Source organism: Xyrauchen texanus, chromosome 5 (genome assembly GCF_025860055.1).
Source record: "Xyrauchen texanus isolate HMW12.3.18 chromosome 5, RBS_HiC_50CHRs, whole genome shotgun sequence".
Lineage (NCBI taxonomy): Eukaryota > Metazoa > Chordata > Actinopteri > Cypriniformes > Catostomidae > Xyrauchen > Xyrauchen texanus.
In genome coordinates, this window is record NC_068280.1 from 34848753 (window position 1) to 34873060 (window position 24308).

The following is a 24308-nucleotide window of genomic DNA, read 5'->3' on the forward strand; positions in this document are numbered from 1 at the left end:
AATCTATAGTTCATACAGTTTAAAAATAGTTGTCTATGGAGAGCACTCATACTGTTAGCTGCACCAACGTGTGTGTGTGTGTGTGTGTGTGTGTGTGTGTGTGTGTGTGTGTGTGTGTGTGTGTGTGTGTGTGTGTGTGTGTGTGTTTGTCTGAGGAAAAAGAGGGAGGGGGCCACAACGGTATCTAGATTTATAGCGGTGTGTGAGAAAGTGAGACAGCATGTAAGTAGAGGAACTTTAGCAGTAGTCTGGTGTCGTGGATCATATTTTGAAAGCACAGAGCTTGGACTGGTTGATAAAAAACAGATCCAATCTTACTTAAACCTCACACAATGCCACAGTCTTTTTGTCAAAACTCTTTACTTATATGTAACCCTAAAATGCCAAGGAAACTCACACTAACACAATCTTCACAGTAATGTGGAAATTCAGCACATGCCTCTGAAGACAAATTATTTGTGTGGATGTGTTTTGTTTTGGAATATAACTTACAGATTTCTATTGCTTCTCCTCTGGCCTATTACTGGTATTCTTCCTCACATTAAACAATGAACGACTTATTTGTACACAGCTTTTAACAGTTTGCAGAACTGAAAAAGTTTTTGTAAATGTAATATGTTAAAATTAAAATGACTGTCAATGCAACTCCATAAACTCTAATGTTAAATTTGGGTTAACTGTATATATATATATATATATATATATATATATATATATATATATATATATATATATATATATATATATGTATTTATACAAATGGTTGTTCCTAAAAATAAATAAGTAAATACAAAATGTTAATTATTTTTTAAATGCTTCACTTAAAATTAGTGATGGTTGCATTGTGAGTTCTTCACAATCTAAAACAATAACTCTTAAGAAGGTTGAAGGCATTTTGTTTCATGAATATAATATGATACTTGCCATAGCAGTGTTAAAAATGTGGTTTAGAAACAGACAAGGATTATGAAGTGACTGTGTTAGTTTTATAGATAATGTTATACAACAGTTAGTTCTGGTCCTTGAATCTGATTGGATGAGTGGTGTTCCAAGAGTGCTGATATACAGTTGTATCAATCTACTTGTTTGTGTTTGTGGCTTTTCAAATTGTTCCATCCTTTATTTTAATTTTGTTCACTGATTTTTTTTCATTGACCATTTTTAGAGATTACTTCTTCACACCAGTAGATGACAACAAATTGGCATATTTTACGTTATGGGAAAGGCTGTCAATTTAACGCATTTATTTAATGTGATTACTTATATGTAAAGTAACACGTAAACACATTTACGCAATAATCTTGTCCCTGACCTGTACGTAAATTCAGAAATCAGGAATGTTCCTAGGAGCAATTCAAGCTTGATGTATCACCTTGATGTATTTGCAAATATGTGACAGTAGAGGTCAGTAAGCACAACTCCAGCTGTACAGGCAACACACCTCCTCAAACCAATGAGCAGGCTGCTAAGCCTGCTACAGATGACATGCTCTTGCGTGTAAAATTTCTAGACTGAGCATGACAAAATATAGGGCTCTCGAGATGTATTTTTAAAAGTTTCAAAATGTTGAACTTGACAGCATCCTAAAAACACAGTACTTATGACTAGAGATGTTGAAAACTAGTAAGACATGACACAAACACAGAGATCTGTCTGACGCATGAGAAAATAGACAATTAAAAATAGCACAGACAGAAGAAGTCCAACATTTACAGACCAATCTCATTGTTTAAAAACATTACAGTGCATGCGCAGTAAGTGATGGCAGAAAGCCAACAAATTGTTGTGTTCGATTTGACAGATTAGACAGCTAGCACCAGCTAGCTCAACTAAATTTAGCTAAAAAGATTTAATAAAATAAAATTAGCCTTCAGGTTCAAAGCTAGTTAGGTTTGGGTATACTACAGCTAGTTATAATCATCGATTCAATTTAAGTATGTTACAAACCATTATAAATACAGAAAAATTCTTAGCTTTACTATTATTATAATGATATGAGTTAGTAACATACCTGTAATAAAATGTTTGCTGCAAAGCAGCGAGTTGGAAATTATTTCACTAGTCCAGCTCTGTTGACGTAATCAGTTAAAAGTGAAGCCCTTGGTTTGACATTGCGATTTGAATAGCCAACAGTGCAAATGTAGTGGAAAGCCATAGTGAATTGCAAACTTTAAAAAAAAAAATTAAAACACAAGGTGGCTTCAAAATTGACATTTGAGGCAAAACTGTGTATAGAAAAAAACGTCCATGTATCGTCAAGTAATGTAAACAATAAACAGACCTTATTTTACTCATAAGTTGAATAAGCCTTCAAGGTTCACCTACAAATTGACGTCATGGCTGCACAGATTTATAGAGTTATGTTCAGTAATATGCCAATAAAACAAACAATATTTAAACTTTTTTTCTTTTGTCTAAATGCTTTATTTATCTGCTGCCACAATATGATGTAATGTACTTGAATTAACTGTATGATAATATTTATTATACTCACTGAAAACATTAATAGGAACACTGTGGTCCTAATAAAGTGTCCGAAATGGTCTTCTGCTGTTCTAGGTTCAAAATTCGATGTGTTGTGCATTCTGAGATCCTATTCTGCTCTCTACAATTGTACAGAGTGGTGTCTGATTTACCGTAGCCATTCTGTCAGTTCAAACCAGTCCGGCCATTTTCCAGTGACCGTTCTCATCAACAGATGATGTTTCCATCCACAGAACTGCCGCTCACTGGATGTTTTTGGCACCTTTCTGAGTAAACTCTAGAGACTTCTGTGCGTGAAAATCCCAGGAGATCAAAAGTTACAGAAATGGTCAAAATTACTGAGATCACATTGTTTCCCCATTCTGATGGTTGATGTGAACTGCATGATTTTATGCATTACACTGCTGCCACATGATTGGCTGATTAGATAATTGAATGAATAAGTAGGATTACATGTGTTCCTAATAAAGTGCTGGTAAGTGTATATTATTTATTATATACTAAATTATATATATTTGGGGGACTTTTGGTTAAATAATCTGCACATGTAATTAATCAGATTTTTTTTTTTAAAAACAATTCGGTTGGCAGCCCTAGTTATGACTGATTCATTATAGAACCTAGTCGTTTATGTTTAAAACAATGGAAGTGAACGAGTATGATTCAATCACTTAAAAAATTTGTATTAAAAAAAACATGGCAATTGACAGAACTGTCACTTGCCCTAATAGGCAAGTGCTGCATTCTCACTTCATATTACATTCATTGATGTGTTTTTATGCATGTGTTTATATGCAACCTCAACATTTGGTGTTGTGTATTTGATATTGAATCTAGCTGTCATGAATTCTGCTGATTTACATATGTCACTAATGTAAAAATATCTTGTTGGCTTACATAGGTGAGGTTTTGTCAAAATTCTACTGTATGCCATTGTTGTCCAGCAAAAGTGTTTATATAAACATAAAATACATTGTTTTATACATATAAACGTTTGTTACTAAAATAACTTCTGTGGTGGTGCCAGTGAAAATATTGGCAGGTCAACTAAAAATATTAAATTATTGTTGAGCCTTGTGAGTTTTATTCTAATGGTAACAACTGTTATGATCTACCAAAATTGCAGAAGCTATAGATGAATAAACCTCTGGTTATTCTAACTTTAACTGAATAGTTTGCAAGGATCATTTTCTCATATCCAGTAGACCTGCCCTATCATTATCTTCACTGAATAGAGTATTTCGATTGTGTTATTGGATTAAGTTTATTGGAACACTAACTTTTTTTTGTTTGTTTTGTAGCCAGCTTGACTAACAGTGTTTAATTGCAAGTCACAAATAATGACCAAATAATTGGGCACAGCCTGCAGAAACAGTGTGGGATGAAGGTTCGTTGTTTAATTGTCACAGACAATTAGTATTGTTTTGTTTGTATTTCAGGCTATTTTGTGTGTTTTCTAGTAGTGACTCACAGTGGAAAATTTTAAACACAAACCACAAGCAGTGTGTGTACATGTTTGTGTGTGGGGAGGGATTGTATTTATGCCTTGCAGATGTGATACAGAATCAAAATGTTGTTTACCGGTCAGTCTTTTATACCTCTTAAAGCAGTGGGCAGAGGTGAGAACCCAGCAGCTGTTGATCAGAGTGGCTCCACATACCAATCGTCCATCTGCCTGAGATCCCCGCAAGCGCACTGCTACCTGCCATGGCCAGCCACCACTACACCACACACAGAAACTCAATCTGAATGCTGTAAAATGCTTTTAAACTGCTCTGCACATTTGTTCGTTTCTTTCAGATCATATATACGTTTACTTTAAATTGTGTAATTTGTTATGACAGAGTTGTTTGTTTACATCTTGTCCCTCTCTGCTTACCGTAGAGAGTTTCCCCCTCCAATTATTCTCTTCTGGCGGGTATGAGAGGGCCTTAGACCACACATGGAGCTCACTGACTCTGTAACACACACACACACACACACACACACACAAGTAAATCTCATGAAACTGATGTCCTAATCATATTTTAACCCAAAATCAATAGAAAGAATTAAGGAATTATATTTTCCTTTTTGAAAATAAAGCCTATGAACTCATTAATGTACTGAATCTTATGTACATTAATGTAAGTGATATATTATTCAAATTGTTAAGTATTATATCGTGGCAATATTTGTTGTACTGTTTTTAATTTACTGTATGCAGATTTAATAAAAAAAACATCTTGACAACATTATGGTAAAGGGACTTGGGTGGTCATTGTATTACACATTTAAAAAAATAGATTTAATGATCCTAAAAATAGGATTCATTTTATTAAAATAAGTATAATATTTATTTTGATTTGAGGTGATATTCACCCATATGGATCTGTTTTCAGAGACAGAGCATGTGTGTGTCCACACACACATGCTCGCTAGTCCAAGTATGTAGACTAGTGTGACAATAATAATACTGTAGCTTTGTTTACACAAAATGATGTGTGCTTCAGTGTGCTGTCTGTCTTAATGGTTTAATGGAGAAAGCAGGCCAGTTTAACTTGCATTATAGAGTTATTAGATTGATAAAAAATAATAAAGCATAAATTAATTCTAAGTGCCAGTGATGGAGAGCCAGACCACATCCTTTAGAGCAGACATTACACACACTTCCACTAAAGTACAATAAAGCCAGTATAAGAGGAAGAGCTCTGCTCAGGTGATAATTACCCTTTATCTGTCACTCTTTCTCTCTGTTTTCAATGGTTTAAAGTGTTTTGATAGATTGAATGATGACTACCTGTTGCTGAGTTTCTATGACCACCAATTATCATGCAGTCAGTGTTTTAGATATTTTTTTTGAAAATCTGAGGATGTCCTTTCATATAATTGTGATGTAAAGGTACTTAAAAAATGTTTTTCAATCCTAGCTTAAGTTGCAGGTGACTATTAATAAGACCGTAAGTTGATTCCTCTGAAACACTGTTGCTCTGTGTCATTGCTCTGTTTGTTTGAGCATTTGATCAGCCATATAAAGCAACACTGATGCAACCAGTGGCGTGAGATTGGGGTTGAATTATCTATGTCCAATGGGAGACAAGGGAAGAGTTCTGGAAAACTGTGAAAACAGTTTCTGGAATTCTGTTTTGTTACCACTAATGATGCAGAAACTACACATTTTACCATTAAATGTGCCTTCTCTTTGCCTGTATCATGTACTTAAATGTTGCTATTTGAGGAGAATGTTTCTTTCACCTTTGACATCAGGGGCATCCTTCTGTAACCCATAGTTACAAATAACTCCGGCATCTTCGCTATGACGGCAGTTGTGCTTTCCAAATGGCTGTTTGATACAGTCAGCCAGGAAGCGTTCCCCACCAGTGCATTTTATATTGTCAATGTGGATAGGCCCCTTGCCTTCTCCAAAATATGCCATTACACGAGCTTTGGCCAGCCCACTGTAAAAGAATAATGAATTCAATTCAGCATACAATCTAAAATTCTACTGTTAACAACAATATATCAAGTAATTGTAGTAATGAAATCTGATATTCTGGTGTGGCAGGGCGGAGGGCGGGGCCGGGTCATGATCATACATACCCGGTCCCTTTTCAGGCTAATCAAGCCTCCGAGAGAGATAAAGGCCGACTGTGGAGGATTGTGCGGGAGAGAGAGATCGTTTACGGACATGTCTGTGTGTTTGTCTGTTAAGTTTCTCATTAAAACTATTATTTATATTGTCAAACCGGTTCTCGCCTTCTCCTTTCCATTGACTGCTTTACATCTGGGTTCAATACAAGTTAAGCTCAATTGACAGCATTTGGGGCATAATGTTGATTACCACAAAACTGAATTTTGACTCGTCCCTGCTTTTCTTCTGAAAAGCACTAATATGGGTTACAGTGAGGCACTTCAAATGGAACTGAATGGGCCCAATCCATAAACTTTTAAATATTCACTATTTCAAAAGCATAGCCACAAGGTGTAAAAGACATGCATGTTAACACAATTTTAGTTTCATAAAATCGCTTACCAACATTTTCTGTGTAAAGTTATATAACATTTTACAACTTTGTTGACATGACTACAAAATGACGCAAACCCTAAAATGAGCGTAGAAACATTGTTTTTTAACAGAAGAATTTATGTAAGTGCTTATATAAAATTATTAGCTTCACATAACATATAATATATTCTCATAATATATTCTACACAATATAACTACTGTATATATATTTTTTATATACTCTTATTTTTATTGTATGTGTATTTTATATTGTGTGTATTGTTTACTGTACATTGTATATTATTATTGTGTTGCGTAATTATGTGTACATTTGATATGTAAATTGTGTTGTGTAAATATGTTGTTTATTGTAATTGGTATATGTCTCGTCACTGTCATGACTGCTATGTTGCTCGGAACTGAACACAAGACTCACCTTTAGTTGTATTCAATGTAGCCGCCCTTTGCCTGTATTACAGCTCTGTACACGTTGGGCATTATTTCATCAACTTCATTAAGTGTATCTTCCTAGAATGCTTTTTAAACATTATTTGAATAGTTACAATGTATGCTGGTTCTTTGCTTGTTGGTGTCACGAACCCCGCCCTCGCTCGAGCTCGCACGCTCGTTTTGCTCCCTCAAGCTCGCACGCTCGTTTTGCTCCCTCGAGCTTCCATGCTCGTTTTGCTCCCTCGAGCTCGCACGCTCGTTTTGCTCCCTCGAGCTCCCACGCTCGTTCTGCTCCCTCGAGCTCGCACGCTCGTTTTGCTCCCTCGAGCTCTCATGCTCGTTAGCAGGTCTCCCTCCTCGGGCTCGCAAGCCCGCTCTCAGTCACCACATTAGTTTCACCTGTACTCGTCTGATCACCCATCATTGTTTACACCTGCACTCGCCCCTATATATATATATATCACAACCCTTTCGTCTCACTCGGGTTGGTTATTGTGTTTAGTTTCCCGTGTCTTTGCCCCCCCGGCTAGTCCCGTCTAGTTCCGAACTCCCCTGTGAATAGTTACCCCTTAGCTTGCCAGCTCGAGTGTTCCCCTAGTTCCCCTGTCTTTGAACCACTAGTCCCGTCTAGTTCTGCGCCCTTGTTGTTAACTGTTTTCCCGGCTTCGACCTCCCGCTCTCGTTGACCACTCTCTCCCGGATTTGCCCCTTTGTTCCATTCTGATTCCCCGGCTTCGACCTCCCGCTCTCGTTGACCATTCTCATTTGGATTTGCCCTTGTTTGTACTTTTGCCTGCTTTGCTGTTAATAAAAGCAGTTTCCCATCGACATTGTGACTGTCTCGTCTTGTGTGTGTGCGGGTTACAGAATAACCAACCTCACCGAAGACAGTCACAATGCATCACGCGGAGGATTCGCGCAGCTCACTAGAGCGGATGTGCACGTCGCATTCGGCGCGAGGAGCTACGATTTGGAGACATGACCAAGCTCATGCCCAGGGGCAGCAGGTATGTACTATGTCTGAAATATTTCACCCTGTTTCACCTGTGTCTGCCCCTGAGCCCGTTGATGCTCTCCACGCATTCGCGAACGCCGTATGCTCTCCATCCCCGGAGAGGTTTTATGGCTCTTCGGACGCTAACCAAGGGTTTTCTGTGCAAGGCAGTGGTTGTGTAACTCATAACCCCGTCCTTGACATTATGGAGCCAGCGGCCCGACTCTTGGTTTTGCGCTAGGGGAGCCAACCCTTGGAGGCTTATGTTATGGATTTTTGTGCCCTGGCGTACCAGGTGAATTTTGATGAGGTGGCTCTGAAAGACATTTTTCAATGTGGACTGAATGAGCCAACCTCGTCATTCATGCCTGGTGGTCGCTGCTCCCTTAACCTGGCTCAGTTTATTGTCCTCGCCCTACTGCAGGCTGGTTCCTCGTTTACTGTGGGGGAGGCAGAAACTGAACCAGCACTCCACGCCACGGCCCCCGTCTCGAAGCCTACCACGGCCCCCGTCTCGAAGCCTACCACGGCCCCCGTCCCGAAGCCTGACACGGCCCCAGTCCCGAAGCCTGACACGGCCCCAGTCCCGAAGCCTGTCACGGCCCCAGTCCCGAAGCCTGTCACGGCCAGCGAGTCAACGCCCTTGCCTGCCACGGCCAGCGAGCCAGCGCCCATGCCTGCCACGGCCAGCGAGCCAGCGCCCATGCCGGCCACGGCCAGCAAGCCAGCGCCCATGACTGCCACGGCCAACGAGCCTCCTCTATCTATGGTATCAATTTCATTAAGATCGGAGGATGTCGAAAAATTCGTGCATACACCTTTAAGGATTTGTGCGCGCAAATTTCGACTTCCTCAGATTTTCTTGAAACTCACAAGATAGAAAGAGGAGGCTTGGAGAAGCACAGAAAAAGAGGTTTGAGCACAAAAAGTCTGTCCAGAGCTGAGATCTGGACATCCCACATGCAATTTATTTGCATTGGCTGAAATCATCACTTTTTGGACATGGTTTTTTTAACTCCTGGATCAAATTTTTGACTTAAAATCACATTTAGGTGACTGTAGGACTCCCCCTGAACATCATAAGCCCTTCAAAATATCAAAATTCCACTGACCACGAAACCTTTATTTATGCGAATGAGACAAATTGTACGTGGGATGTCCAGATCTCAGCTCTAGACAGATTTAGGAAGCTGAATTCTCTGTTTATGTTCCTCTCCAAGCCTCCTTTTTCTTTGGTATAAATTTCAAGAAGATCGGAGGAAGTCGATAATTTTGCGCAAAAAAACTCAAAGGGGTACGTTTACCCCTTTGAGTTTTATTGCGCGAAATTTTCGACTTCCTCCAATCTTCTTGAAACTCTCAACATAGATAGAGGAGGCTGAGATTAGGACAGAAACACAAGTTTCAGCTTCCTAAGTCAATCCAGAGCTGAGATCTGGACATCCCATGTACAATTAGTCCCATTCGCAGAAATAAAGGTTTCGTGGTCAGTGGAATTTTTGTGTTTTGAAGTGCTCAGGTTGATCAGGGGGCTTCACTGAGTCACCTAAATGTGATTATATGTCATTAATGTTATCCTGGAGTTATAAAAACGCAGTACACCAAGTGACGATTTCAGCCAATGCAAATAAATGGCATTTGGGTAGACCCACTTCCAATCAAAGTAATGGGCTAAAAAGATAGACAGACAGACAGACAGACAGACAGACAGACAGACAGAAAAACATTCTATAGATACATACATACATACATAGACATATATTGGACATATTCAGAACTGCACTGTGCAAAAGTGCTAAAAAGTGGATTTCTTAGCACAGAATCACAGATGGGGATTGCTGAGATCCGAGGTCTACCCACTTGCCATTTATTTGCATTGGCTGAAATCATCACTTGTTGGACTTCATTTTAATAACTCCAGTATAAAATGTATGACTTAAAAATGCATTTATATTACTCAGTGAAGCCCCCTGATCAACCTGAGCCCTTCAAAACTAAAAACTGTCACTGACCACGAAACCTTTATTTCTGTGAATGGGACAAATTGTACGTGGGATGTCCAGATCTCAGCTCTAGACAGATTTAGGAAGCTGAATTCTCTGTTTATGTTCCTCTCCAAGCCTCCTCTTTCTTTGGTATAAATTTCAAGAAGACCGGAGGAAGTCGAAAAGTTCCGCACAAAAAACTCAAAGGGGTACCTTTGAGGGTACCTTCTTGAAACTCACAACATAGATAGAGGAGGCTGAGATTAGGACAGAAACACAAGTTTCAGCTTCCTAAATCTGTCTAGAGCTGAGATCTGGACATCCCACGTACAATTTGTCCCATTCGCAGAAATAAAGGTTTCGTGGTCAGTGACAGTTTTTTGTTTTGAAGGGCTCAGGTTGATCAGGGGGCTTCACTGAGTCACCTAAATGCGATTTTAAGTCATAAATTTGATCCAGGAGTTAAAAATAACCATGTCCAAAAAGTGATGATTTCAGCCAATGTAAATAAATGGCAAGTGGGTACACCCACTTCCAATCAATTGAATGGGTCAACAATCATCACTTGGTGGACTTCATTTTTATAACTCCAGGATCACATTTTTGACTTAAAATTACATTTTAGTGACTGTAGGACTCACCCTGAACAACATAAGCCCTTCAAAACATCAAAATTCCACTGACCACGAAACCTTCATTTCTGTGAATGGGTCAAACTGGAGTTAGGATGTGCAGATCTCAGCTCTGGAGAGACTTGGGAAGCTGAAACTTGTATTTCTGTTGTTCTCCAAGCCTCCTCTATCTATGGTATAAAGTTCATTAAGATCGGAGGATGTCGAAAATTTCGTGCGTACCTCTTTAAGGATTTGTGCGCGCAAATTTCGACTTCCTCGGATTTTCTTGAAACTTACAAGACAGAAAGAGGAGGCTGAGATTAGGACAGAAACACAAGTTTCAGCTTCCTAAGTCAATCCAGAGCTGAGATCTGGACATCCCACATGCAATTTGTCCCATTCAGAGAAATAAAGGTTTCGTGGTCAGTGACAGTTTTTGTTTTGAAGGGCTCAGGTTGATCAGGGGCTTCACTGAGTCACCTAAATGTGATTTTAAGTCATAAATTTGATCCAGGAGTTAAAACAAACCATGTCCAAAAAGTGATGATTTCAGCCAATGCAAATAAATGGCAAGTGGGTACACCCACTTCCAATCAACTGAATAGGTCAAAAATCATCACTTGGTGGACTTCATTTTTATAACTCCAGGATCACATTTTTGACTTAAAATCACATTTAGGTGACTCTGTGAAGCCCCCTGAAACACATAAGCCCTTCGAATTTGTGTATTCTATACAGAATACACAAATACAACATGTTTATGCAACTTAAAACTCATAAACATGCATCATTTGCCTAAAAAATGAAAGTGTCCATAAGCATTTTATCCTATGGAGCCTCAACAGCAGGTTTATGGGCTATTCATTTGAAACACTTAACATTTACATGCAGTTTTATTGACAAAATCCCTTTGGCAGCCCTCAGAATACACAATACAACAAGTTGATGCAACTATCAACTCCTAAACATGCACAATTAGCTTCAGAGTGAGACTCAAAGGTCAATGATTAATCATTACCATTGTAATAAGCTTATAGTTGGAGAACCATTGAATCTGGCTTGAAAATGGAGATGGGGGGAGGGGATCCAAATACAAGCCAAAACATGCAATTGAGGTTGGAGTGGGGGGAAACAGTATGCTTTATTATGTTCCTTTATGAAATAGTACTCAACTCAGCCTAATTTAACAAGCTGATGCAACTATCAACTCATAAACATGCACAATGAGCATAAAAAACTAATTCCCACGAGCCATGCATTTGGTGCCATTCAAACCAGTTGGAAGTGGGCACTTCCTGTATGATTCGGTGAAAAAAGCCTTGAATCATATGCCAGCAACTTCAGCCGTCGTGTACTCCTTCCTGAGGCCTTCAGATACAACATGTAACGAATTCAAGTCCCTCGGTGTTAAGCAAGTACTTTAAAAAAAAATCAAGAAAAATATTCCTGAAAAATGATTGTCACATTACACACATTAGTCAGCCAATGAAGCACTTAAAGTCATTCAGACTTGAACCTTTTCACAGTGACTAAGGGGCCCCTGAGAAGCTACAGATTTCAATTTGGAGCCATTTGGACCTTTCCAAGTCATGTCCACGGTCCCGCTGTGAAAATGAATGGTACAAATGGTAAGTGGGATTGCTCTTCCCGATGTCCCAAAGTCCCCAGATTTCGCATGGTGACACGTCAAGGGCCCCTTATCGACATACTAAGAGGACTAAGGCCTAGGGTGCAAAAAAGTATTTTTCATTCATTTCAACAGATCTCTCTGCCTGTCACAGGAATCAATGAGACAGGCTTCATTTTGGGCCTGTGTGCGACAGTCCATTCATCGGAGCCTTTAATACTCAGCAATCCCCCAGGGCTTCCAAACTCTAGGACCTGACTCGGGGGCCCATGGCGATCGAATATCTTAAATTTCGAGGTCCTGCGACCTCGGGAACCCCCTTTTCTAGACGTCCCACTATCCCTTTGAATCAATGCATTTTTCACAACGTGTTTGTGGACAACGTCCCTAAATGGTCCAAATGAATGGAAAATAAGGTCAAAAGGTCACGAGACTCTCCACATTGTCTAAGGGCACCCCGACGATGCGCATATGTCGATTTAGAGTCATTCGGACCTTTCGGAGCCCCGTCCGCCAACCCGTCGTTGAAAACGAATGAAACGAATTGCACGTGGGCTTTTTCTAGAAAGCTCCCCCAGCCCCCAAATTTCACACGGCGGTAGCCTGACGTCCCCCGAAAGACATACCGAGAGCATGTGGCTCTAGAAAAAAGGAAAAGTTTTTTGGGGGAGTTTGTGAAAGATTCCCTCAAAATCCTTTTGCACTTAAAGCTTGAAAGAGCCTCTTGAAGGATGAGAGGCCACTAGGGTTGGGGTTTGAATATAAGCTCAGGAAGGTTCTAGAGACCCCTAGTTTTGGTTCCTGATTCGGGGGGCCCTTTTGCGCGGGTTTCTGGAGTTTCGAGAGCCTGCAACCTTTTGATCCCTCTTTTCCAGACGTCCCACTATCCCTTTGAATCAATGCATTTTTCACAACGTGTTTGTGGACAACGTCCCTAAATGGGCCAAATGAATGGAAAATAAGGTCAAAAGTTCACGAAACTCACCACACTGTCTAAGGACGCCCTGACGACGCGCATATGTCGTTTTTGAGTCGTTTGGACCTTTCGGTGCCCCGTCCATCGACCCGTTGTAGAAAATGAATGAAATTAATGGCAGATGGACTTTTTATAGAAAGCTCCTCTGGGCCCCAAACTTCACGTGCTGGTAGTCCGGGGCCCCTAGAGTGTCGTAATAAAAGCGCAACTCTCTAGAAAGAATTTTTTTTCCCATTTTTTTTTTTGGCTTGAATGCGAGAATCAACCTCACAGGCCTTTTGCTCTCAAAGCCAGAAAGAGCCTCTTGCATGTGCAAAGTCATTTGGGTGTTCATTTAAGGTCTAGAGCTGAAAGAGTGCATTCAGAAAATGTCTAGAGCTTCCAAATTTTAGGCACTGATTTGGGGGCCCCTGGGGATCCAGAATCCCAAATTTCGAGGTCCTGCGACCTTTTGACCTCTTTTACAAGAAATCCCACTTGCCCATTGAACCAATGCAATTCTACAGCGGTTTCGTGTACGGGGTTAAAATTGATGCTCAGACCTGGGGGCTTCGAATGCTTCATTGTTGGGCCCTCAGAAACAACATATTAAAAAGGTGTGTCCCTCAGAGTTAAGGAAGTACTTTAAAAAAAATCAAGAAAAATATTAGAGGAAAATTATTGTCACATTACACACATTAGTCAGCCAATTAAGCACTCAACGAAGCCATTGGGACTTGAAACTCCCTGTGAAGCTACTGATATCAATTTGGAGTCGTTTTGGGGCTTTCGGAGTCGTGTACACGGTCCCGCTGTGAAAATGAATGGTACAAATGGTCAGTGGGACGTGTTCTAACGTTGCACCCTGAGCTCCAATGGACCCCAAATTTCACACGCTGACACATCAAAAGCCCCTTATCGACATACTAAGAGGACTAAGGTCTAGGATGTAAAAAAGTATTTTTCATTATTTTCAACAGATCTCTCTGCCTGTCACAGGAATCAATGAGACAGGCTGCATTTTAGGCCTGTGTGCAACAGTACATTCATCAGAGGTTTTAATACTTAGCAAGCCCCCAGGGCCTCCAAAATGTAGGACCTGAATCGGGGGCCCCTGACGATCGAATATCTGAAATTTCCAGGTTCTGCGCCCTTCGGACCTCCTTTTCTAGACGTCCCGCTTGCCCATTGAACCAATGCAATTCTACAGCGGTTTCGTGTACGGGGTTAAAATTGATGCTCGGACCTGGCGGCTTCGAATGCTTCATTGTTGGGCCCTCAGAAACAACATATTAAAAAGGTGTGTCCCTCAGAGTTAAGGAAGTACTTTAAAAAAAATCAAGAAAAATATTAGAGGAAAAGTATTGTCACATTACACACATTAGTCAGCCAATTAAGCACTCAACGAAGCCATTGGGACTTGAAACTTTGCACACTGAATAGGGGGGTCCCTGTGAAGCTACTGATATCAATTTGGAGTCGTTTGGAGCTTTCGGAGTCGTGTACACGGTCCCGCTGTGAAAATGAATGGTACAAATGGTCAGTGGGACGTGTTCTAACTTTGCACCCTGAGCTCCAACAGACCCCAAATTTCACACGGTGACACGTCAAAAGCCCCTTATCGACATACTAAGAGGACTAAGGTCTAGGATGTAAACAAGCATTTTTCATTATTTTCAACAGATCTCTCTGCCTGTCACAGGAATCAATGAGACAGGCTGCATTTTAGGCCTGTGTGCAACGCTACATTCATCAGAGGTTTTAATACTTAGCAAGCCCCAAGGGCCTCCAAAATTTAGGACCTGGCTCAGGGGCCCCTGAGAAGCTACTGTTGTCAATTTGGAGCCGTTCGGACCTTTCAGGGTCGTGTACACGGACCCGCTGTGTAAATACAAGGTACAAATCGTACGTGGGATGTGCTCTAACTTTGCTCCCGAGCTCCGACGGAGCCGAAATTTCACTCGGTTGCACACCTGGTGCCCCTCTATCACATACTAAGAGGGCAGACACCTCCTGCCATTCTTTTTTTCACCTTCAAAATATGCCATTTCGAGGGTGTGGATGGGCACCCGGCCACCAAACGCGTGGCCCGTGAAATCCCAGAGCGTAAAAACCTATTTGGGAAAAACAGTTGGTCAGGGGAATGATAATGGGTCCGTGGACAGCCCCGCCCCCCCTGGGTGGTCTGGGGGTCTCATTGGTCACTTTTGGAAAAATAGTGGGTCAGGGGGATGATAATGGGTCCGTGGACAGCCCCGCCCCGGGTGGTCAGGGGTCTCATTGGTCACTTTTGGAAAAATAGTGGGTCAGGGGATGATAATGGGTCCATGGACAGCCCGCCCCCAGGGTGGTCAGGGGTCTCACTGGTCAGTTTGGGTAAAATAGTGGGTCAGGGGGATGATAATGGGTCCGTGGACAGCCCCGCCCCCCAAGGGTGGCACAGGAGTCTCACTGGTCAGTTTGGGTAAAATAGTGGGTCAGGGGGATGATAATGGGTCCGTGGACAGCCCCACCCCCAGGGTGGTCACTGGTCATCGTGAGTGGTCAGCGGGCAGACAGTGGGACCGTGGGACGCCGGGGGCTCACTGCAGCTTACAGCACCCCCTATGTGTGTCCGTTCGGTCATGTATTCCGGACCGCAGACTCCATGGAAATTTGACCGTCCACAGACCCATAAGCTCCATCTGTCCATTGAGATCATTTACAGGAGGGCGGTACACGAACCTGTCACCGTCCCTCGCATCCGTCAAACGTACAATGGCCGTTGATCTCAATGGGACTTTTTCCACCAACCCTCTAAGTTCCCTTACCCTCGAGCCCCCCCGGGCTCCGCCTCTCAAGCCTCCCAGGGCTTCTCCTCTCGAGTCTTTCAGGGCTCCGTCCATCAAGCCTCTCATGGCTCCACCCCTCAAGCCTCTCAAGGCTTCGTCTCTCGAGTCTCTTAGGGCTCCACCCCCTCTCAAGCCTCTCAGGGCTTCTCCTCTCGAGTCTTTCAGGGCTGCTCCCCCCCTCGAGCCTTTCATGGCTCCACCCCTCAAGCCCCTCAGGGCTTCGTCTCTCGAGTCTCCCAGGGCTCCTCCTCCCCTCCAGCCTCTCAGGGCTTCGTCTCTCGAGTCTCTCAGAGCTCCTCCTCCTCTCAAGCCTCTCAGGGCTTCGTCTCTCGAGTCTCTCAGGGCTCCTCCTCCTCTCGTGCCTCTCAGGGCTCCGTCCCTCGAGTCTTTCAGGACTCCTCCCCCTCTCAAGCCTCTCGGGCTTTGTCTCTCGAGTCTTTCATGGCTCCCCCCCTCAAGACTCCAGAGCTTTCTAGGGCTCCACCTCCCGAGCCTCCTATGGCTCCCCCTCCAGAGCCTCCTACGGCTCCACCTCCCGAGCCTCCCACAGCTCTGCTCCCAGAGACTCCAGAGCTTTCTAGAGCTCCGCCCCTTGAGCCTCCTACGGCTCTACCCCCCGAGACTACAGAGCCTGCCAGGCCGTCGCCTCGGAAACCCCCCCCACGGCGCCGCCTCCCTTGGCTCCACCTCCAGAGCCTTCCAGGCCTTCGCCCCTAAAGCCTCCTTCGGCTCCACCTCCAGAGCCTTCCAGAACCCCGCCTCCAGAGCCACCTACGGTGCCGCCTCTGACGGCTCCGCCTTTCATGGCTCAGCCCGGACTTCCTGACCCTCTCCATGTCCTGTGGCCTCTTCCCTGGCCTCCGGACCCTATTCCTGTCCGATGGTCACCTTCCAGACCCCCGGACCCAGTCCCTGTCCTCCAGTTGCCTTCCAGACCCCCTGACCCAGCCTCTGCCCTATGGCTGCCCCCTAGATCTCCCGACCACCCGCCTGTCCGCTATGTTCCCCCTGACCTTGCCTTGAAACTGCCCATTGACCCCATGGACTGTCTCATTTCCCTCTGTGCCTCTTGGACTGCCCTCAATTTTGTTGATGTGTTTTGTGGGTTTTCGGTTCAGGGGTTTTTTGTTTGTTGGAATCGACCAGCACCACTTCCCAGAGGTCGCGCTCCTCACGACCGAACGCGGCCGTCAGGAGCCGTCCGTTATAGAGGGGGAAGTACTGTCATGAACCCCGCTCCCTCGCTCCGCCCCCTCGAGCTCCCACGCTCGTTCCGCCCCCTCGAGCTCGCACGCTCGTGTTGCTCCCTCGAGCTCCCACACTCGTTTTGCTCCCTCGAGCTCGCATGCTCGTTTTGCTCCCTCGAGCTTCCACGCTCGTTCTGCTCCCTCGAGCTCGCACGCTCGTTTTGCTCCCTCGAGCTCGCACGCTCGTTTTGCTCCCTTGAGCTCGCACGCTTGTTTTGCTCCCTCGAGCTTGCATGCTCGTTTTGCTCCCTCGAGCTCTCATGCTCGTTAGCAGGTCTCCCTCCTCGGGCTCGCAAGCCCGCTCTCAGTCACCACATTACTTTCACCTGTACTTGTCTGATCACCCATCATTGTTTACACCTGCACTCGCCCCTATATATATCACGACCCTTTCGTCTCACTCGGGTTGGTTATTGTGTTTAGTTTCCCGTGTCTTTGCCTATGTGAATAGTTACCCCTCAGCTTGCCAGCTCGAGTGTTCCCCTAGTTCCCCTGTCTTTGAACCACTAGTCCCGTCTAGTTCTGCGCCCTTGTTGTTAACTGTTTTCCCGGCTTCAACCTCCCGCTCTCGTTGACCACTCTCTCCCGGATTTGCCCCTTTGTTCCATTCTGATTCCCCGGCTTCGACCTCCCACTCTCGTTGACCATTCTCATTTGGATTTGCCCTTGTTTGTACTTTTGCCTGCTTTGCTGTTAATAAAAGCAGTTTCCCATCAACATTGTGACTGTCTCGTCACAATGTTGTATCTATATTCATACCATTTACGTACATTTGTCAACAGAATTAAGCATTTTTTAGATCAAAGTTTTTAAGATCTAAAGAAACTTAAATTCAGTTGAGTGTGTATATTTCAAATTATGTTTTGGGATTTCTTTGATTTATATTTGTTCTTCTTTGCAAAACTGATGTATAAAAGATTGAACACTCCAGGTTGTATGCTGATGCGAACAACAGCACCAAAATCATGTACGGTAGTTTTGCACAATTTAGTTACCTTGCTCAATCTAAAGTGTGAATGTTACCAACAAACACTGTCCAACAATGAATAATGACAGATTTGTGTGTTTTTTAATCTTACTCTGTGTATTCACTCACAGCACAAGAGGAACATACAGTATATCAGGAACACACACACACACAGGCAACACAGAATATCAAAGATAACACATGGGAGAAGTGTTGCCTACTCCAGTTGAGAGACTTGAGCTCATCAGATATAAGCATCAGTTACAGTGTCATAACCTGACCTCTGACCTCCCCTCAGGAGGTAAGCATGAGGGAAAGTTCTGATTACATTAGTGTGTGTAAATATGATGGTCTTATCAGTTTTGCAATTCAAGCTGAACAATAACATAACATATCTATGATTCAGAATCATAAATTCAGACTTTTTATAAAATCTCTCATTTTCACTTAAATTGCAAGTTTTTTTACGTGTGCGCGGGCGGGATTGGGTGGTATACAAGAACATTATTTTAGGTTACAAAACTGATAATTACAAGGGTATTATGCTCTAAATGTGGTTTATGAGGACATTTCTAATGTCCACATAATTCAAATCACTTAAACATACTAAACTATGTTTTTTGAAAATGTAAAAAGGCAGAATGTTTTTTGTGAGGGTTAGATTTAGGGCTAGGGTTAGAATCTATAGTTTGTACAGTATAGAAATCATTATGTCTATGTTAAGTCCTCATAAGGATAGCCGCACCAACGTGCACGTGTGCGTATTATTCAACACCATTTCAAATCAGATCAATCAATTTAATTCAAAATGTTGCCTCACTGAAACTTCCACACACAAAACAAGACAAGGTGTTAAAGTTAAAGACTCCCGACTCCTTATAGAGAAAAAAAACAGATACAGATGCTAAAAGGGACACATACAGAGACACATCTGTGGACATTAAACTTTAAGACCCTTGGCTTTACACCAACAACGTCATCTTTCTTCAGGAAGAGCTCAACAAACACACACTTGCACAAAGAGCACATGGATCACATGAACCATCTCGTGCAAAAATCTGCTTCTTATTTACTAACCATCCAAAATCTAGTTTAAGCGGTCGCAATTAGCACTGACATTGTGTTGCGTATTATTGAGTATTTAAATGAAGTCACTATCATTCCTTTCCGAACATGCACGCCTCCTTTCTGTGTAATTTAGGTTTATTATGGACGCTGCATGCCGCAATTTATATTGCAATATTACTGCCAGTTGAAAGATCTTGCGGGCTGACTCTGAGTGCTATCTAGTGGAGGATGCAGCAGACCATTGCTGTCTGACACACTTTGGCAGGACTGAACAACATTACTGGCTACTGGGATCCAGACACCAGAATCATCTCTTTATCATGCCAATATTGCACTTGACTACACCATGCATCTGAATATATGCCAAGTTATAATTCATCTTCATCATTTGATCATTATTTGATGAATTACTGCTGATATAATCTATGGAAAATGCACACAAACATGCCTTTTAAATACATTTATTTTTACCACCTGCTTTCTTCTGGTGGTAATAGCGTTATGTTCATTGCGCCAAGCAATTTTTGTAAACGAAATGCAATCTATAATAAGACTAATTTACATAAAAAGTAATGGCATTAGGTGTGCTTGAATTCATGTTGCACTGGGAAGACCAATCGGCACTGGACTTGAAGCAATGCATGTCGGTTAGAAATGTTGTCCAACTTTAGAGGGCGCCACCACAGTGTCACTGTGACATATGTCATCAAAGTACTGCGAGACCAATTCGAGACTAGCCGCATGGATCAGCTGGCGCAGTTGCTCCAGAGCAGCTGCACAAGCTTTGATGGCGACAGAGCTTATTCACAATTAGCCAGACTCACCGATTATAATGGTGACATGCGTTTCATGGGCTGAGTTCGGGATGGCATACTTCATATTACTTTTTCTACTTAGGGAAAATAGTTAGAGCAGATCGGTTGTATGCCATTGCCAAGGTGTTTATTCAGACACCTGTTCTGCTAAACTATCACAAATCCTTGTTCTTATAACAGTATATCATATTTATATATCATGTTATATTATGTTTAACTTAGTATTATCAAGTTTTTTCATAACAAACTATTAAAAATAATACAAATAAAGATCCTTACCCATTATTAGAATAATACAGGTTTTTATTGGGTTTTCTTTTTGTACACACAACAGGCACTGTATTAAGCAGCACATAAACTTTTCAAATAAACCTTTTCTGGTTATTATATGTAAAATTCCAAACTCTGTCTATCAGAATTACACTTCCTCTGCAATAAAGAAAGCAAACATCACACAATCTCCCATGACTGATGTAAGTTTTGCACACAACGAGAAGAGCAAAGTGTCCAGCTTGACGGCTCTCTTTTCAACTCCTACCCCAACTGCCACCAGAAAATCTCACCGATCAGTATGGCAAGGTGCAGTTTAAGTCGAACATACCTAATGATTTCATTTAAATACTCATGATGCAGCCCAATGTCAGCGCTGATTGCGACATCTTAAACTCGATTGTTATTAAGATGCTGCTTTTTGTGCTGAAATATGCATATGTTTAGTGAATTTGCCCCTAAATAAAGACAATCACAAAAAAGCCAGATTGATGACACTTAACAAATGTTCAGTAAAGCTATCTACCTGAGAAAAAAATATTGTAATCGTTTTCACTTGATAGAAATAGTAACAATAGTAAATAGTAATTTTGATATTATTATATATTATTTTTCATTGTTAGTCTATTAAAGTTACTGTTGCTTTTGTCACACTTAGAAAGACAAGATGGCAAATAGATTTGTAGTAATGTGTGAGTTAAAAAATTGTATAATCGGTCTCCCTGATACAGTAAATGTCTAAGGTCTACCTAATGTCCTTTTGATTTGCTTTACACATGACATAAGATGATAATAGGTCATTAAGTGAAAAGTTTAGCGGACTGTTCCAATGACTCTAAAATTGAACGTCACCTGTAACCCAGCTGTCTGCACACCACCTCTGCGTCCCGATCTGTCCATCCATCATCACAAACAGTCCCCCATTGGCCATCCACTAGGATCTCGACACGCCCCTCTCTCTCATTCTCCCCGCCCAACAGCCTCACAGGCACACCTAAGACACAGGTAAAACAAAACACACACACTATGCAACTTTCTCTGATGCAACTGCTGGAAGTATAGAGGTTAAAGATGTAGACTTGTAACTGAAAGGTAGTAGGTTCAAACAAGTTTTCCATTCAGAATTTTTCTAACTTAATACAAGTTGTGCTAAATCGACAGTATTTGTGGCATAATGTTGATTACCACAAAATGTATTTTTTTTAAATTAAATAAAAGAAGCAAAAATCGAGGTTACAGTGAGGCACTTACAATGGAAGTAAATAGGGTTTAAACAGAAATGTGAAGTGAATTTTATAAAAGCACTTCCATTAATTATTCTGTTAAAACTTGTGTATTATTTGAGCTGTAATGTTGTTAAAATTGTTTTAGTCGTTTTAGGGTTTGTTGACATTACATCGTCATGCAAATGAAGTTGTAAAATTGGCTATACCTTTACACAGAAAAGGTTTGCAAGTAATTTTATTACACTAAAATCATGTTAACATGCATACCCTTAATGTCTTCTGGTTATACTTTTAACATAAAAAAATTGGCCCCCATTAATTATTGTAAGTGCCTCACTGTAACCTCGATTTTTGCTTTTATTTTTTAAAGAAAAGGAGGTACGAGTCAAAATAAATTGTAGCAATTTACATTACACCACAAATGCTTTCGATTGAGCTTAACTTGTATTGAACCTGGAAAATTGCTTTAGTAAATTTTTCTTTACATTGCAACCCTTACAAAAAAAAAATCATAAACTTGCTGCTCATTATTTTCACATGCAAATGAGCTTGTGATTCGGCACAAATTTTTGGCAGAAGTTTGCAGCTTTTCACCGCTAATGTTGAACCTCTGTCTAACTTTTGGCAACAATGGACAATTTGCTGCAAGTTTACCATGAACTCTCGATTTTTGTAAGGGAAATTATATTATCAGCATCAAATTTAAAATTAACATGAATTTCTTAGTATTTGGAATGTTGATGGTATAAAAAGCCATGTTATCCAAGCATGATTTGAAAATGTTCCCTAGAGCATTTGGATCAAAGTGTCTGCTAAATATGACAAAAACAACAACAAATAAACAATTTACAGATCATATATCTCTGTTTTAGACACAAATTTATTATTCTGACAAAAAAGATAATAGAGGAAGAGAGGGAGTATATGGGAAGACATTTAAACTTCCATAACTTTAAAAATGTGTGTGTGTGTGTGTGTGTGTGTGTGTGTGTGTGTGTGTGTGTGTGTGTGTGTGCGTGTGTGTGACACAGTAAGAGACATAAAAAACACCTGGTGCTAGAGGGAGAGTTTTAGGTTTTCCCCTCATGGAACACCTTCCTCCACTTACAGACACAATCGCAATCTATCACCACAGCTATAGGCCCATCTGTAATATCATGCAACACTCTTTAAAAAAAAAAAAAACAACATGACAATCATATTACACAATTGAGCTTACAAAATATAATTAGGATTTTAACAGCAACATTTGTTTTGTTAAATGAATAGCTCCAACTCAATATTCTCATTCGACAAGCCACATCCAAATCCATTGTAAAAAAAAAAATAAAAAAAGAACATTGTGACAAATCATCTGAATTATATATTAATGTGCAAAGTCACTAATGTGACAACCGTTAACAGCCCACAGAACTACATTGGTTATTCTGATTATTATTAAATGTACTTAACTGAACATCTGTTTTTTATCATACTAATGTTGCCATTTTATACAAGTAATAAGCCACTTAATTCAACTTACAGCGAGTTAATGCATTGCTTCTTGAGGCTTATTGCTTTAATACATAATTACATTTTTAAAGATGTGGTGATGTGGGCATGGCTGAGCGACACCTGTGGAGAGTAAGAGAGAACAGTGAGGATTGACACCAGTGGGAAATTATCTTTAACAGCTGTTTGTGTTTGCAGTGAGAGCTGAGAGGGATGAAAGAGCAGTCCAGACCGCTGGAGGAGTGAGAGGGAGAGATGCACAGAGCTTTGTGTGTTCCTGTGTGTGTTACAGACTGCTGAAAAGCATTATTTGTGTGTGTGTGTGTGTCTAATAATAATAATCATGTGGACTGTTCCCGGCTCCCACTTCCTCCTTCACAAGAAAGACGGAGAATTGATACAACAGAATGTATAGCATTCTGAACATCTGCAATACTAATCATTTTCATAGTTCATTTGTCATAGTCAGCTTCAGAGCTCTATTTTCATTTTTCAGCAGTTATTCAAGAACTTCTTTATTAAATAAACAACTTCATGAAGCCTTCAGCACCAACGGCGCACACGATAACAGACTGCAGACCAGCTGAAATGGGTTTTTCAGATGGTCTCGACTTTACATCAGCTCTCTTTTGATATGTCATGACAAACACTCCAAAAACCACATACACACATACAAAGGGTTTTATTTATTTAGAATTATCGTCCATTTAGTGAGACCTCATCCATGTATCTGGTTATCTCTGTATGTGTGTGTGTAAGTAAGAGAGAGAGAGAGTACAGACAAGAGGTAGAGAGACAGATTAGATATAATCCATTTAAAAATTATTTAATTCCTTGTGAAGTCTACTGAGAAAAATGAAGCAGCAAAATCGACAGAATCTTTCATTTATTTACCATTAGAGTTTTAAACACTACATGTTTATCACATCAGATTTGGCATAAATATTTTATTTTCATATGCAAGCCCAGATGAAATCTGCAGACCTCTGGATTTAATCATGGTAAAAAATGGAGCATTATCAAATACTTCTAAATATTATAAAAACAAAACATGAAAGGGCGAGAGATATGAGTCACTTGACGGTCATTCCGATTCTGATTTGGAATTATGAGATTTTTGCAGGCACATATTTTGTGAAGGCCTACTGATATAAACTAAGATTATTCAGAGGGAAGGAAAACATTAGCAAAATAGTCACACACTCACCACTTTTTTGCCGTGAACATGCCAGGAGAACTCTGTGTGAGTGTGTGTTGAGGTCAAGATGCTTTCAAGAAGCAAATCGGGTTGCAACAATC

At 41.3% G+C, this 24308-nt stretch overlaps 1 protein-coding gene across 1 annotated transcript in view; it reads right to left on the bottom strand.

The window, feature by feature from the left end:
- LOC127644143 (neurotrypsin-like) overlaps window positions 1–24308 on the bottom strand; it is a 65643-nt gene that overhangs the window by 22272 nt on the left and 19063 nt on the right. The window contains exons 8-11 of the mRNA XM_052127170.1: window positions 21145–21286; window positions 5719–5921; window positions 4364–4442; window positions 4083–4205 (exon numbers count right to left, since the gene is read on the bottom strand). Of these exons, the coding sequence (XP_051983130.1) occupies window positions 4083–4205; window positions 4364–4442; window positions 5719–5921; window positions 21145–21286 (547 nt within the window). The remainder of the gene's footprint in view (window positions 1–4082; window positions 4206–4363; window positions 4443–5718; window positions 5922–21144; window positions 21287–24308) is intronic.